Source organism: Muntiacus reevesi, chromosome 2, assembly GCF_963930625.1.
Source record: "Muntiacus reevesi chromosome 2, mMunRee1.1, whole genome shotgun sequence".
NCBI classification, from domain to species: Eukaryota; Metazoa; Chordata; class Mammalia; order Artiodactyla; family Cervidae; genus Muntiacus; species Muntiacus reevesi.
Window position 1 is genome coordinate 260,484,890 of NC_089250.1, and position 15,326 is coordinate 260,500,215.

Genomic DNA, 15,326 nt, shown 5'->3' on the forward strand with positions numbered 1-15,326 from the left:
ACATCTGGGGTGGTGGGAAGACCAAGGCGAATTCTTTACCATCTGAGCTGCCAGAGACATGTACACACACATACACACACACACACAGACACACACACAGACACACACACAGACACACACACACACACACACACACACAGGAGATCTGCTGGCTCAGATGGTAAAGTATCTGCCTGCAACACAGAATACCTGGAATTGATCCCTGGGTCAGGAAGATCCCCTGGAGGAGGAAATGGCAATCCACTCCAGTATTCTTGCCTGGAGAATCCCCAGGGACAGAGGAGCCTGGCGGGCTACAGCCCATGGGGTCGCAATGAGTCTGACACCACTGAGCAACTAAGTGCATATGTACACACATACAGTTACGGTACAAATTTCCAAGTCTGCAGTGAAAAGGAGTCATTGGCACCATGGTAAATGCGGTTGGGGTCTTCAGAATAGATGGTAGTTTTCCATCCATGTAGATTTCCTGATTTTCACTGTGGGCTTACAGTGGACATGCAAGAGAATGTTCTTGTTTGTGTGAACATACTCAGTAAAGTATTTGAAGGCGATCAGGCAGCATATTGGCAGCTAACGCTCTAACTATACCCAACTAACTATACGCAACATTTGGCAACTAACTATACGCAAAAAATGCCTATAGGGAAAAAATGTTTGTACTGTGCTTACAACTTTCTGTGTTTGTCATTTCAAAACAGAAAAATATAAATATATAAAGCATGCATATGAAAGTCCTCCTTTATAAGAAGAAACTTCTGTTACCAATGTCTTCAGTTCTTGTGTTTCTTTCTAAAACTGTGTACTTCTTTTTTTAAAAAAATATCTTATTATTTATTTACTTTTTTAATATATACAAATATTTTATTATTTGTTTACTTTTTTGGCTGTGCTGGGTCTTCATGGCTGCTCTCTAGTTGTGGTGAGTGGGGCTGTTCTCTAGTTGCGGGCTTCGGGCTACTCTAGTTGCGGCGGCTTCTCTTGTTGTGGACGGTGGGCTCTGGGGCGCGTGGGTTTCAGTAGTTGTGGCACACCAGCCCGGTTGTCCCTCGGCACCTGGAATCTTCCCAGACCAGGGGTGGAACCAGTGTCCCCTGCATTACAAGGCAGTTTCTTAGCCACCGGAGCACCAAGGATGGCCTTTCTATACTCCTAAATGCGGGCATGTGCAGTTTTTCTGCCCCTCCCTGCATAAAATTGAGCATTCTCCACCTATTCACCTTGCTTTTGTCACTTAGCAATATACATGTGTTTGGGGTTTTTTGGTTCTGTTTTTTGTTTGTTTGTCTTTTGCCATGCCTCTGGGCATTCAGGATCTTAGTTCCCCGACCATGGATAGAATCCATGCCCCACTGCAGTGAAATCGCCAAGCCCTAATCACTGGAGCACTAGGGAATTCCCTACATGTGTATCTTTGATGTATTGACCCTTTTATCATTATGAAATATTCTTCTTTGTCTCTAGCAAAATGTTTTTAACATCTGTTGCATTGATACCAATTTTGTCCTTCTCACTCTCTTATGGTTATTCTTTGCATGGTATTTTTCTTATCCTTTTTATGTCTAGAAAGTTAGATCTAAAGTACATTGCATATGCTTGGGTCTGACTTTCTTATTGAGGCTGACAGAGTATTATTATCTATTGCTTCATGACAAATTATCCCATTAACATCATAAAATAATTCATACTTATTGTCTTACAGTTTCTGAAGTTTGGAGTCCAGGAGTGGCTTAACTAGGTGGTTGTGGTGTTGAGTTTTCATGAAGCTACAGTCAAACTATCAATGACGTTGCTATCATCTGAAAGAAGTTTTGGCAAACTATGGCAGTGGGCTAAATCCACCCAATGCCTGTTTTTGTAAGACTCACAATCTAAGAATAATTTCCGCACTTTAAAATAGCTGGGGAAAAAAAGAATAATATTTCATAACACTGAAAATGATGTGAAATACACATTTCAGTGTCCATAAATAGTTTTATTGGGACATAGTCATGCTCTTTCATTTATGTATTGCCTATTGGCTGCTTTTGTGCTTCACCAGCGGATTTCAGGAATTTTTCAGGTCACTCACAACGCCTAATGGGTTTACGATGTGGCTTGGCAGCTTAACAGTAAAGAATCTGCCTGCAGTGCAGGAGATTTCAGTTTGAATCTGGGCTGGGATCTCTTAGAGAGGGAAATGGCAACCCACTCCAGTGTTCTTGCCTGGAAAATCCCATGGCCAGAGGAGCTCGGCCAGCTGCAGTCCATGGGGTGGCAAAGAGCTGGACATGACTTAGTAACTAAATAACACAGCAAGAACATTATAGGAAAAGTTTGCAACCCCTATCCTAAAGGCTTGACTGGGATTGGAGGAGTTCTCCAAAGAGGGCTCACACATGTGGCTGTTGGCAGGAGTTTCAGTCTCTTGTCACATGAACACTTACCTAGTACTGTTCAAGAAGTTACTGACTCCTCCGAGAGCAGTGATGGAAAAGAGTGGCAGCAATAGGGCAAGCCAAGACAGAAGCTGCAGTGTCTCATAACCCAGCTGGTATCACTACTTCTGCCATATTCTCTTAGTCCTACATAGCAACACTGGTGCAGTTTGGGAGGTGTTCACACAGGGTGTGAGCATCATCGGAGGCCACTTTGGAAGCTGACTACCACAGATGATCTCTGACTTTTGATTGAAAAGTTTATTTCATTCACACTTGATGTCATGATTGATACAGCTAGCTTTATGGCTGCCGTTTTGTTGTCTGTTTTCACTCTCTGTGACTCCTTCACTACCTTCTCCGGTGTTAAACAACTTTTAGTATACTATTTAAATTCCTCTGTTGGTTTTTTTTTAAACTGTATATTTTGAAAGCTGGCTTTTAAATGGTCACTCTAAGGATGACAATATTTACACTGTAAATTATCACAGTCAACTTTAGGTTAACACATATTGAATTCCAGTAAAATATAGCAGCCTTGTTCCAACATATCTCCATTTCCCACCTTATTTTGTGCTACTGTTGTTACATCACATCCATATATGTTATACACTCTACAGCACAGTGTTATAATTTCCACTTTTACAGCCACATTTTTAAAGGAAAAAAACAAAAAAGAAAAACATTGATTTTTTAAAATGTTTATCCTCATATTTATAATTTCTAGGAGTCCTCACTTCTTTCTTCCTGTGGATTTGATGTCATTTTCTTTCAAAGTGAGGACTTTCTTTAGCATTTCCAACAGGGTAGATCAGCTCACAATGAATTCTTGATTTTTGTCTGCTTGAGAAGGTCTTTCTTTTGCCTTCAGTTTTGTTCTTTAAATATTTATTTAGCTATTTTATTATTTTTGGCTGTGTTGGGTCTTAGCTGTGACATGCGGGATCTTCCTGTGGCCTGCAAGACCCTTAGTTGCAGCCTGCTGGCGTCTCTCTAGTTGTGGCAAATGGGTTAGAGTGCTCTATAGTGTGACCCGTGGGCTTAGCTGCCCTGGGGCATGTGGGAACTTAGTTCCCCAACCAGGGATCGAACTCTCAGCCTCTGCATTGGCAGGAGGATTCTTAACCACTGCACCACCAGTGAAGTCCCTTGCCTTCAGTTTTAAAATGTAGTTTTGTTGAATATAGAATTATTGACAGTTTTCTTTTCTTTAGCACTCTGAATAAATCATTCAACTGCATTCTGGCCTCCATTGTTTCTGTGAACAGTTAGTTATTTCTGTTAACACATGCTGTTTCCCTGTATGTGTTGAGCTGTTTTTCACTTGCAGCTTTCAAAATTGTCTTTGTCGTTTTTCCTTCTTCCAGCAGTCTGACTATGTTGGGTCTAGGTATGGATCTCTTTGTATATATCCTACTTGCAGTACATTGAGCTTCTTGGATCTAGAAGCTAATGTCTTCCATAAAATTGGGCAAGTTTGCAGCCCTTATTTCTTCAGACGTTTTGTAGCAGTGATACAAAATCAGACATGACCTCCCCAGCTCTTTGGGGGCCCCTCTCCCTAAGCCCTTCTAGGCTCATGTCTGATGTGTTATCTCCATAGCCATTCCTGGGCAGTAACTGTTCAGTGAGACAAGAGAGAGTCCAGAAGGAGGAGCCTCAGACTGGAGGTTGCCCAGGTCATCCCTTCTCCCTTCCTGACCCCTCCTAGCATCCATTCAGGGTCTGAGGGCTCCCAGAACATCTTTTATCAGAGTTTGACAAATCCATAGAATCATCTGGAGAACTAAATGAACATATTGATGCCTGGGACCTGCTACTGATATACTAGGTTGGAACATATGGAATGATTAATATGTAAGCACTTTTAAACCTACAAAAATGGTATTTTTATATAGTTTAATCTAATCATGGTCAGAGTTGGGATCAGATATCAATATTTTTTAAAAGCTCCCCAGGAGATTGCAATGTACAACTGTTTGAGAACTAGACTAGGTGAATGAATGAGACAATAAACTGAATGAGCAACTGAGTGAGCACTAACAAATAACTGGATATGTGAACAGGTGAGTGTGTGAAAGAATAAGAGGGAATAAATGGATGCATGAAAGTATAAATAAATGAATTACTAAATCAACACAAAGGTGATGGTAAAGGGATGTCTGAATAAATGACAGATGGTTAATGAACTTATGATGAGATAAATGGGTGCATAAATAGTTGGGAATGGATCATGAAGAGATGAATGGATGACTGGATAGATAAAAATGGAGAAATGAATGGATGACTGGATGGAGAGGTGAATGGACAGATGGATGGATGGATGGATGTGCTGTAAGGCAGAGAACTGCATGGACAAATGAAGGAGTGAAGAGATGAATGGATGAATGAAATTTGGATGTAAGGATGGCTGAATGGATAGACATATGGACTAATAAATGAGTAAATAGATGCTTGAATAGATGGATAGGTGAAAGATTGGATGATAGCTGAATGGATAAATGGAGAGGAAGATCGACTAATGAGTGAATGAATGATTGGATATTTAGGTGTATGGATGAACATATATTTGCATGACTGTTTAGAAATATTGCTGGATGATGAGAGAGATAGGTGGAGAGATGAATGGATGGGTGGATGAATGAGGGGTTGGATGAAAAGATGACTGAACAGATGGATAAATAGATTAGCGAGTGGCTAGATATTTGGATGTTGAATAGGTATATGGACTTTTGGTTAGATGGATATAGGGCTGGATGGGACAACAGGTTATGTTGCCCTAATGGTCCAGGAGCAAGCAACGAGAATGAAGACAGAACGAGAAATCTGGTGCAATGGGTTAGGGGACCTGCAGCCTTTACTGGACTGAGGTACAGAGTCCACTCTGAGTCCAGCTTTTAGTCCTAATTGCAGACTACAAGACTTTCTCAGATCTTATCTTTCTCAAGACACATGCTGTGTTAATATACTCCTAAATGTCATGGACTACACTGACATAGTCCAGATCTCCTTGTGTTTACCCCAGGCCGTTCCCTTCTGGGCTCGTCTTGGGAACAATTAGCAAGTGCGTAGGCAGCGTTCATTTCTGGTGCCAACCCAGGGCTCTAAGGTCCATTCTTTCATGATCCCAGTCATACTCCCTTCTGGGTCTGGCCTTGGGGTTTGTAACAAGGTGATTATTCTTAAGAAAAACATGAAAGATAATCATTAACATAATTTCTTAATATACGCTGCTTTTCCAGGTGCTATTTCTGTGAAATTTCTCAAGGCTGTAAAAGTACATTATTAGGAATTCCGACTACAAGACTGCACAGTGGTTGAGCACGTAGCCTTGGGAGCCAGACCACCTTGATTTGCATCCTGGTTCTGCCATTTGTGGACTCTGTGACCTCAGGCAGTAAACTTCATTTTTCTTTGCCTGTTTCCTCATCATTTACACGTGGAAGACAGTAATAGTTCCTACCTACTGGCATTGTGAGGAGTGAATGGGTTGATACACTCAAAGGCCTAGATTCATTATGATGAGAAGATGGATGACCAGATGACTGGACGGCTGAATGGACAGGCCATGACTGAATCAAAAAGAAAGAGACAATGAGGGTAGTGAGTGGAGTCACATATACTCATGAGACACCCTCAGACATTTTATTAGGGGCTTAGAAAGGGTCCTACAGGATCTTCCCCTGTGTTCCCAAGTGTTATGGCCCCAGGAATAGATCAGATCTGGACGTAGGACAAGGTGACATCACCATGGATCTCCACCAAGTCCACCCTCTGGAAGGCTGAGAGGCGATGGGAGAAGTCGAAGAGGTGCTGGCCATTGGCATACACCTTGAAGCGATCTGCGCCACAACGAATGGAGAGCTGCAGGGAGAAGGGCAGGCATGAGGCCAGGACCAGGACAGATGCCTCGGAGGGGAGCAGGGAAACAGACCCCAGACTCACATCAAAGAACTGTCCAGGACCAAACGGGTTGTAGGGGACCTTCCTCTCCTCAGATCCCCAGGAGCCATTCAGAAAGCTGTTCCGAACCACTGCACCCTCGTTCATGCGGGGGTTAATGTGCAGAGCCACGTCCCCCGAGGATCCCACCTTGAAGTTGATGACAAAGCTAGAGGCAGAGAGGAAGGCAGGAGTGAGATGGGGGTATGGGAGGGGGGTTGGGGGAGCACCTTGATCCCCAAGGAAGGAGGGAACTGGGGCCTGGACTCCCAGGTCTCCAAAGGAGGAGGGTGTTGAGGGCTCAGACTCCTAGGTCTGAGCGATGAGGGGGCAGAGATTTTGCACCTCAATCTAGATTCTGTACCTCTTGGCTGTGGGGGGTATATAGCCCTTGATAATGATGGTTCTTCGAGCTATGAGCCCCCCTTGCAGTCTCCCATTAAATGGCACAGGCTGTGGAAAGAAAACATGACACCCCAACATCTCTCAGGTCCCCAGAAGCCAGAGGCAGGGATGAATTTTCAGAGAGGAGCGTTCACTTACCCTGGGAAATGCTCCAAACCTCCAACCCCCACCAACTCCAACCACCAATTCTACCCTCTACCCACCCACCTCTGGTCCCAAATGTGCTCGCCTATTCTATTTCCAAACTTCTCAGGGCTCCCTATGATCAGGACCTCCCACTCCTGTTTTCCCACAAACTGCCCACCACAGAACCCTAAACTCCCGCCGGAGACCTTACCGGGTTGAAGGCTGGGGGTCCCTCCATGGTCTGTGAAGTGAGGAAGAGGAGATACTATTCTGTAATATTCGACAAAAATTAGGGCACACCTATGGCATACAGGGGCCGTCCCTGATGGCTCAGAGGTAAAGAATCCACCTGCCAATGCAGGAGATGTGGGTTCAGTCCCTGAGTTGGGAAGTTCACCCAGAGAAGGAAATGGCAACCCACTCTGGTATTCTTGCCTGGAGAATTCCATGGACAGAGGAGCCTGGCGGGCTACAGTCTATGGGGTCACAAACAGTCAGACAAGACTGAGCGATTAAACAACTACTACTAGATGCAGGCATATCTCTAGGTGCTGGATTAATACAACTGGGGATCCAATCTGACCACCCCCCAACTCTTACCACCCAACACCCAAATGACCACACACCGTCCCACTTACAGGCAGTCTACTTTGTTGTTGATAGTACTGTCCGGGACTCTACATGGAGAGAAGGAAGACATGAATGGCGAGAGTCCGGGGGCCCCAGTGCCTCCTCAGCCACTGAACCCCCACCTCGAGGGGAAGTCCATCACCCACCAGCAGGTACTTACTGAGTACGCCTGAGCAGGCATGGGCATCTGTGGGCACAGAGGAGAAGGAGGCAATGAGGGGGACCCCAAACTAGGGCCTGGAAGGTGCCAAGGATGCCTGCCCCAGGGCAGTCCACCACCACCGTCCAAGGGAACTCTGGGTGTACCCAGATGGCTCACTCATGGCGAGGAACTCATCAAGTTTAGGGATCTTCAGTGCACCTCACCCCACCCCTTTAGGACAAGGCTGATAAAGTCTATTCTTGCACCTGCCCCGTCCTGGCTTCCTGCTGTCCCAGGACCCTCATCCACTCCTCTCCTCCCTCCTCAATCCAGGAGCCCCTCGATAAAGCGAGCACCCTCAGAACACCTCCCAAGCCCACACAGTGCTCACTTCATCGCCAACCACGATTTGCCCCTCACTCTATGTGACCACCCTGGGGCAACCAGGGGTGCTTTTACCAGCCAAGTTCCTTCTCTCCCCTGTCTGTCTCAGCCTTTTTTCAGTCTGTGTGGGACTCTGGCTCTCCCTGTCTCTGATTCTCTCTCACTCACCCTCACCTTCTCATCTGTGGCTCCTTGTGCCCGGAAAACCTTTTCCCCCATCTAGACAATTTTTCTTTACCCTTTCTTTCTGTTTCTAACGAATCCTTTCTGTCTTGACTTCTGTGTTAAGCCAGCTATTGTGAAGGTCCTTTTAAAAATAACTTCATTGTTTTTTTTTTCTCCTGCCTGTATTGTGCATTTGGTGGGATCTTAGTTCTCCGACCAGGGATTGAACCCAAGTGCTCAGCAGTGAAAGAATAGAGTCGTAATCCCTAGACCACCAGCGAATTCCCATACTGTTTTTTATTTTTAAGATACACTGATGAGGGAATTCCCTCATTTTTGGCAGTGAGGCCCAAAATAAATCAATAATAAAATACATTGATGGAGCACAAGAGTAAAATGAGGTTACCATAGGCCCGAGGTTACCTTAAGGATGAAGACATTCCTCACTGGGGAGGCAGAGGAGCGAGTGGTTTGATCTGTGTCTCTGCCGATTATAAGCTCCATGACCTTGGGCAAGTTATTTAAGCGCTCCGTGCCTCAGTTTCCACATCTGTAGAATGGGGCTGCTGACTGTCAGAGAATACTTTCCCCTGGGAGGGGCTGGGGGACTCACAGGTTGAGAAGGGGAGAGCCCTCAGCTGAAGGACATGCCAGGGGTGTGGAGTCTGAGCTGCTCCAAGCTGTGCTGCTCTGGCGGTTCTAGTGCCTGTGTTTTGGTGGCCGATCGTTCACTGTGGACCTGGGAGTGGGTTTCATGGTCACTGGGTCTGTGCTTTCCTACTCAGCTCACCTATTTCTCCTCCAGAAAGTCCTTCCTTAGGACCCTGCAGGGAATTCCCTGATGGTCCAGAGGTTGGGACTCTGCACTTTGACTACCAAGGGCCAAGGTTCAATCTCTGGTCAGGGAACAAGGATCTTGTAAGCCAAGTGGCACAGCCAAACAATAAATAAAAATAAATAAAACAAAATGATGGTGGAGAAAATGGTGCAAATACCTTAGAAAAAGAAATAAAGACTCTCCAAACCTCCTTTATACCCCCCACCCCGGCACTGACCACCTCTGGCCACCACCATCTGGTAACACAGACCTCTTCCTAGTAGATTGTCTTGGTTGCCGCTGGGTCCATGGAATCACCCAGCCATGGGTCTGGCACAGAGAAAGTGCCCAGGAAATAAGTAAACGTGGGCATTGATTAAGGAAGGAAACAAGCAGACAGGAGAGACTCCACACACCTGGTGTGAGGGGGGCTGGCCTCCAATGAAGTTAATTGATTGAAGCGTCAAGTCGCCATCCACATGCAGGTGGGTGACCATCTGCAGTGGGATCCGGTGCTTAAACTCATAGAAAGGAGTCCCATTCACCACCACCTGGAGAGCAGGGGTAAGGTCAGAGTAGGTACCCATGACCTTGGGAAGGTAGAAACAGGAAGCAGGCAATAGGGAGCTTTTTGACATGGGGTCAAAAGTCTTGAGGGTGAGCTGACACAGTCTCAGAGTCAGGAATCTTAAGTCCACTGGTCAAAGGTCAAACTGAGGTCAAAAGTCAGTTCACAGATTGGTGGGTAGATAAGCATGGAGAATTCAGACTGAGGATGGAGATTGGGAAAGAATTGAATCAGAGTCCTAGTTTTGGCACCAAATGATTGGGTTTGAGGTCTAGCCCTAACGTGTCTTGGCTGTGTGACCTCAGGTAAGTCACTAGCTTCTCTGAGCCTTTGTTTTTCCCATCTGTAAAATGAGATCTCGCTCTGGGATTGTTGGGACGGCATGTCAAAGGCACTGTGGAAAATCTCATCCAGAGACTTGCACGGTTAGCACATCTCGGAGTACTTTGAGCCATCAAGGTTCTATTTATAGAGCTAAGCTCCCCAGGATGGAGAGCCTCCTACATGCCAAATGCTTGACCCGCTGACATCAATACGGTGACTGGCCTGACAGCTCCTGGAGGCAGGACCAGGCACTGTCTCTGCTGTTCAGTAAAGCAGAGGCTCCAGGTGGTAGGGAGACCAGCTCAAAGTCACACGCTGGGGAATGGCAAAGCTCAGACTTGAACTGGTGTCAGTGTCTGAACTCAAGCAGTGATGTTAACCTCTGGTGATGAGGTTAGAAATCTGGTGCCTATAAGAGGGCAGATAAGGTCCAGGTAGGTTTCCCCCTGAGGAGACTCCCCTCCCAGGCCAGGCAGGGACAGATGTTCACCAGCTCCACCACATGTCATTTATGGGGAGCCAGAGGCAGGGAATGGAGAGAACTCAAGAGGTAGACACAGGGAGTACTAGACAGCCATCAAAAGGGCCAGACGAAGTGAGACAGAGCAACACGGGGAGCCTCTGTCTCTCTATCACACACACACACACACAACCAGGGAGGAAAGTAGAAGGGAATACATAGCATGGGTACACACACACTTAAAAAAACAAAGTCGCAGAAACAGATCAGATCACAGAATCAGGATAAAGGCCACCCCTGTGGCTGCGGGGACCAGGAGGGTTCTGTTTCTCCATCTAGGAGCTGGTTACACGTGTGTTCTCTTTGTGAACAACCAGTCAGCTGTCTACGCAGTTTTCTGTACCTGGGTCACACTTAAATAAATATTTTTAAAAATTCCCATAATAGCAATCAATCACAATATGTGGGCCTTTTTTGGACGCTGATTCAAATGAAATGTAGACGACATCAAACATTACGGCATTCATGAGATGACGGGATCACTGGGTGTGTGATGACTCTAAGGAAGAACTGAACATTTTTTTAGGTCTGATAGTGGCAGCCTGCCTGTGTTTTTAAAAACAAAAATATTATGAATGAAATTATAGGATATCTAGGATTTGCTGTTAAATAATAGGGGAGGGGAGGTGGCAGGTAGAGATGGGAGCAGACAGACCTGGAGTTGACAGCTTTCAGCCCTGGCCCAGGAGAGGAGTGTTTCTCAGAATTTGGTGCTTCCTTTTGTGTGTGTTTGGGCTTCCCTAGTGGCTCAGAAGGTGAAGAGTCTGCCTGCAATGTGGGAAACCTGGGTTTGACGCCTGGGTCAGGAAGATCCCCTGAGGGGGACAACCCACTCCAGTATTCTTGCCTGGAGAATTTCAAGGACAGAGGAGCCTGGCCAGCTGCAGTCCATGCGGTGGCAAAGAGTTGGATACGACTGAAGAGACTAACACAAATCTGAATCTCGCAAGAACACAGAGGGGCAAGATGATAAACGCGAAACTTGTCAGAAGGTTCTCCGAGATGGAGGAATGGGAATAAGAAAAAGAGATGAGAGAATTTTTATTTAAAAAAATTTTAATGAAAAAAAATTAAAAGAAAAAGAGAGAATTGTTTAATAGGCAGGAAAGGAGGAAAAGAAAAGAAAAAGGGAGGAGGAAGGGACAAGGGAGAGAGGGAAAAAGAAGAAAGAAACGGAGAGTGGAAGGAGTAGTGGAAGAAAGGCAGGCAGGCAGACAAGAAGGAAGGAAGAAAGAGAGGGAGGGAGGAGCGGGGAGGGGAGGCCCCGCCCCCAGGGAGGGAGGGAGGGGCAGGTGGGCGGGAGGCCCCGCCCCCCACGGCTCTGACCTTGAAGTGCTCTGTCATGACCATGAACACCAGCTCGAAGGCCGCGCCCTTGCGGAAGGGCATGCTCATTTTCCTCTCCTCGTTGCCCCACGAGCCGTTCTGCTTCGAGTTCAAGACCACCTTATCCCAGCCATCAAAGCGGGGATTGAAGTGGAAGGCGACGTCTGCCCCTTGGCTCTGCCCCACCTCGAAGTTCACGAAGAACCTGGCGGGACACGGAGGGCTCTACCCCTGGCCGCACTCCAAGGGGCAGTTTCCCACTGCTACCCCTTCGCTCACTCCCTGTCCTTATGAGAAACCCTTCCCCCACCCAGTTTCAAATAGGACCGCCCCTGGGACTCCTGCGTTTGCCCCAGCAAACTTGAATCTATAAGTTCCCTATAAGTCCCTATCCCTTTCCCTAGTTCCTGAAGCCCATTCCCCACGTGCAGCCAGAGGGACTCTTCAGTTCAGTTCAGTCGCTCATTCCTGTCTTTGACTCTTTGCGACTCCATGGACTGCTGCATGCCAGGCTTCCCTGTCCATCACCAACTCCTGGAGCTTGCTCAAACTCATGTCCATGGAGTCAGTGATGCCATCCAACCATCTCATTCTCTGTCGTCCGAAAGACCCAAATCCGAGCACTTTCCACAGCTCCCTTCACAGGAGCAGCCCACAAATTACTGCAAGGGGGCAGGCACACACCTGCCTCAGGACCTTTGCATTGGCTGTTCTCTCTGCCTGGAATGCTCTTCCCTCCGATACACCCCAGACTCCCTCCCTCATCTCCTTCAGGTCTTCGCTGAAAAGTTCCCTTCCCTGGCCATCTTATTTAATGGGACAATGCCGCATCCTCTCCCCCACATCTGTTTCCCATCTCTCTTCTCTCCTTATTTGTCTCCATAGCATTTATCACCATTTGCCAAATTGTACATTTGATTTAAGTTTATTTTTTATCCATCTCCTCTACTAGGATATCAGCTCCAGGGATCTTTGTCCTGTTGACTGCTCTGTTCCCAGCGCCTAGGCACAGAGTGGGCGCTCAGTGGATGTATAAAAAATGAACAAAGAAACAACGATCCTATTTTAAAGCCATAAAAAAATCTAAGGACTTCTCGGAGAGCCCAGTGGTTGGGACTCTGCCTGCCAGTGAAGGGGACACAGGGTCAACCCCTGGTCTGGGAAGATTCCACATGTGCCAGGGTAACTGAGCTCGTGAGCAGCAACTACTGAGCCCATGCGTCACAAGTATTGAAGCCCAAGCTCCAGAGCCTGTGCTTCACATCAAGCTAAGCCACCACAACAAGAAGCCTTCACACTGCCACTAGAGAGTAGTCCCCACTCGCTGCAACTAGAGAAGAGCCTGCGTGCAGCAATGAAGACCCAGCGCAGTCAAAAGGAAATAAATGAATAAAATAACATTTTTTAAAAAGCTAAGTTATTGTAGCACTGACTATACTACCTTACACGTTTTACACATTAAATCCTCAAAACCCATTTTACAGATGAGAAAGTAAAGCACACAGAGCTTTCCCAGTCACACTGTTGGTAAGTGACAGATCTGGGATGTGAACTCAGGTGGACCCGTTCTGAGCCCGTGATCTTAATTCATGCTGTCATACCCAGCAACTCCAATCCAGTGTCCCAAGTTTGGGGCCACCTGTCATGGTGAGTCTCCCTGACACCTCCCAGCCCCCAGGGTCCCCCTCCTGATCTGATCACCATGCCCTGGACTCTCCAGACCAGGGCTGGTCTTTGGCCATCCGATGCAGTGACATAGAGTACTCTTCTCAGCCAGGGTGGAGGAAGGGAAATGGGCCTGCTGCATTTGGGCTGAAAGCCCCCTTTTGGAGTCACACCCTCCCCTCCCCCCTTCCTCCTTTGCTTGCCTGGCACAGGGGAGGGTCTTACCTCTTCATGTGCTCGCTAGCCACTCCTTGGATGTAAATGGACATTCCAACTCTGAGACCTCCTGGGATGGGGTTGTGGTAGGGCAGCGTCTGCAGATAGGGTTGGATGAGGGGCCTCAAAGGCCATCTGCCTATTGCAGCCCTTACCACTTATTCAGAAGCCCCTCCAGCCCCACTCCATTAAGCAAGAGAGAGGAAACCAAAGTGGGAGGGATCAGTGAGATGAAGAGAGCTGAGTTAGAGATGGAAGCAAATAGCCTGAGAGTCAGAGTGGGAGTAAGTCAGGCTCCAGGGTCAGTGTTGGGTAAATCAGACCTGAGGGTCACAGATGGGTGCCTCTGAGGCTCAGGATGAGGATAAATTGGTGCATGGAGGTCCGGGTAGAGCTAAGCCCGGGGTTAGGGTATCTCACCGGATTGTAAGTGGGCTGGTAGCCTGGTGCAGGGATAAAGGCCATCTTGAGTGGCTGGGCTGGTGACTTCTCCTGTGAGAAAAGCTGCAGGAGTTGTGAATGGTGGCAGCTAGCAGGTGGTGGGTGGCTCTTATACCTGAGGATAAGGGTGTGGTTGGCGTGGCAGGGTCCGTGGGGCCCCTCTTCTGCGCATCCCAGGCTCCCTTCTCTTATCAGCCTCACTAGTGACCAACCAGCATCCAGATCATTGGGGCCACACCTGACGCGACTCAGCTCAGAGCCCCTCTAGCCTCTTTTGCAAAGAGGAAGTGCTGGTGAACTTTGGCCCTTATCAGAGTCCATAAAACCTGACTGGACCTTTGTTATTAGCAGAGGGAGGGTGAGGCCAGGAGGGTGAGGCCAGGAGGGTTGGGCAGGACAAGGCTAAAAGGAGTGGCCCAGAACAGATGGGCAATGAAAAAAGTGAAAGCAGAGAGGAGCTAATTGGGTACTCCTGGTACTCCCAGGAGCTGTGAAAAGACCTAAATTTATTGCTTGCCCACTGCATGGCTCTACTATGTACATTGTATTGTATATGTAGTGCTTTAGATCACTGACTTCCGGGGCCAGAAGCTCTGGGTTGAATTCCTTCCTCTGACATTTCTTGGCTGTTTGATCTTGGGTCAGTGCCTTCACTTCAATTTGCCCATTTGTTAAATAGGAGAATGTTAATAGTATCAACCTCATAGGGTCTTTGAAAGGAATCACTAAATTAATAAATATTCAGAATAGGATGTGGCATATACAAGACACCAAATTAATGCTAAAAACTAAAAAGACAGAGGGAAAATAATACTTTGCTCTCATTCCAAACATAAATCCAGGAGGTTTTTTTTTTTTAATTAATTTTTTTGGTGGTGCCACCAGGCTTGTGTGATCTTAGCTCCCCCACCAGGGATTGAACCCTGAGCTACCGCAGTGAAAGCGCCTAGTCCTAATTCCCCAGGAGGTTGGGAGGGCAAGAGTGGGTAGCAGTTGACTCCTGGCCACACTCCAGCACCGGATCACACCATGTTCTGCGGTGAGTGGGTACCAGGCAGGGTAGACTCTGCCCTTAAGCATGAAGCAGACAGGGAGAACATCTGTAGCCTTGTCAACCTAAAGGGAGTCACATGACTTTCTACCAGGCCTGTCCTGCCGACCAACGCTCTGAATGGTCATCACCTGCACAGCTCCCATTCCCACTGGTCAAATCTCTATTCCCAACATTCAACACAACC

At 47.1% G+C, this 15,326-nt stretch overlaps 1 protein-coding gene across 1 annotated transcript; it reads right to left on the reverse strand.

Annotated features, from left to right (window-relative positions):
- Window positions 1-6,124: 6,124 nt before the first annotated feature.
- On the reverse strand, window positions 6,125-15,268 carry LGALS4 (galectin 4). The gene is made up of 10 exons (XM_065926046.1): window positions 14,068-15,268; window positions 13,657-13,745; window positions 11,767-11,971; window positions 9,445-9,579; window positions 7,681-7,707; window positions 7,529-7,567; window positions 7,102-7,131; window positions 6,724-6,812; window positions 6,363-6,528; window positions 6,125-6,281 (listed from the first exon to the last, which is right to left on the reverse strand). The coding sequence occupies exons 1-10, from the start codon at window positions 14,110-14,112 to the stop codon at window positions 6,135-6,137; spliced, it is 972 nt and encodes a 323-aa protein (XP_065782118.1). The 5' UTR covers window positions 14,113-15,268; the 3' UTR covers window positions 6,125-6,134.
- Window positions 15,269-15,326: the final 58 nt, after the last annotated feature.

Bases quoted from the DNA above. Each gene is read 5' to 3' on its own strand.
- LGALS4 (XM_065926046.1), bottom strand. From the start codon at position 14,112: ATGGCCTTTATCCCTGCACCAGGCTACCAGCCCACTTACAATCCG. The intron at 11,972-13,656 runs GTAAGACCCTCC...GTGTCCCGCCAG, and splicing joins GCTAGCGAGCACATGAAGAG to GTTCTTCGTGAACTTCGAGG. The intron at 9,580-11,766 runs GTCAGAGCCGTG...CCTGCTCTCCAG, and splicing joins TCATGACAGAGCACTTCAAG to GTGGTGGTGAATGGGACTCC.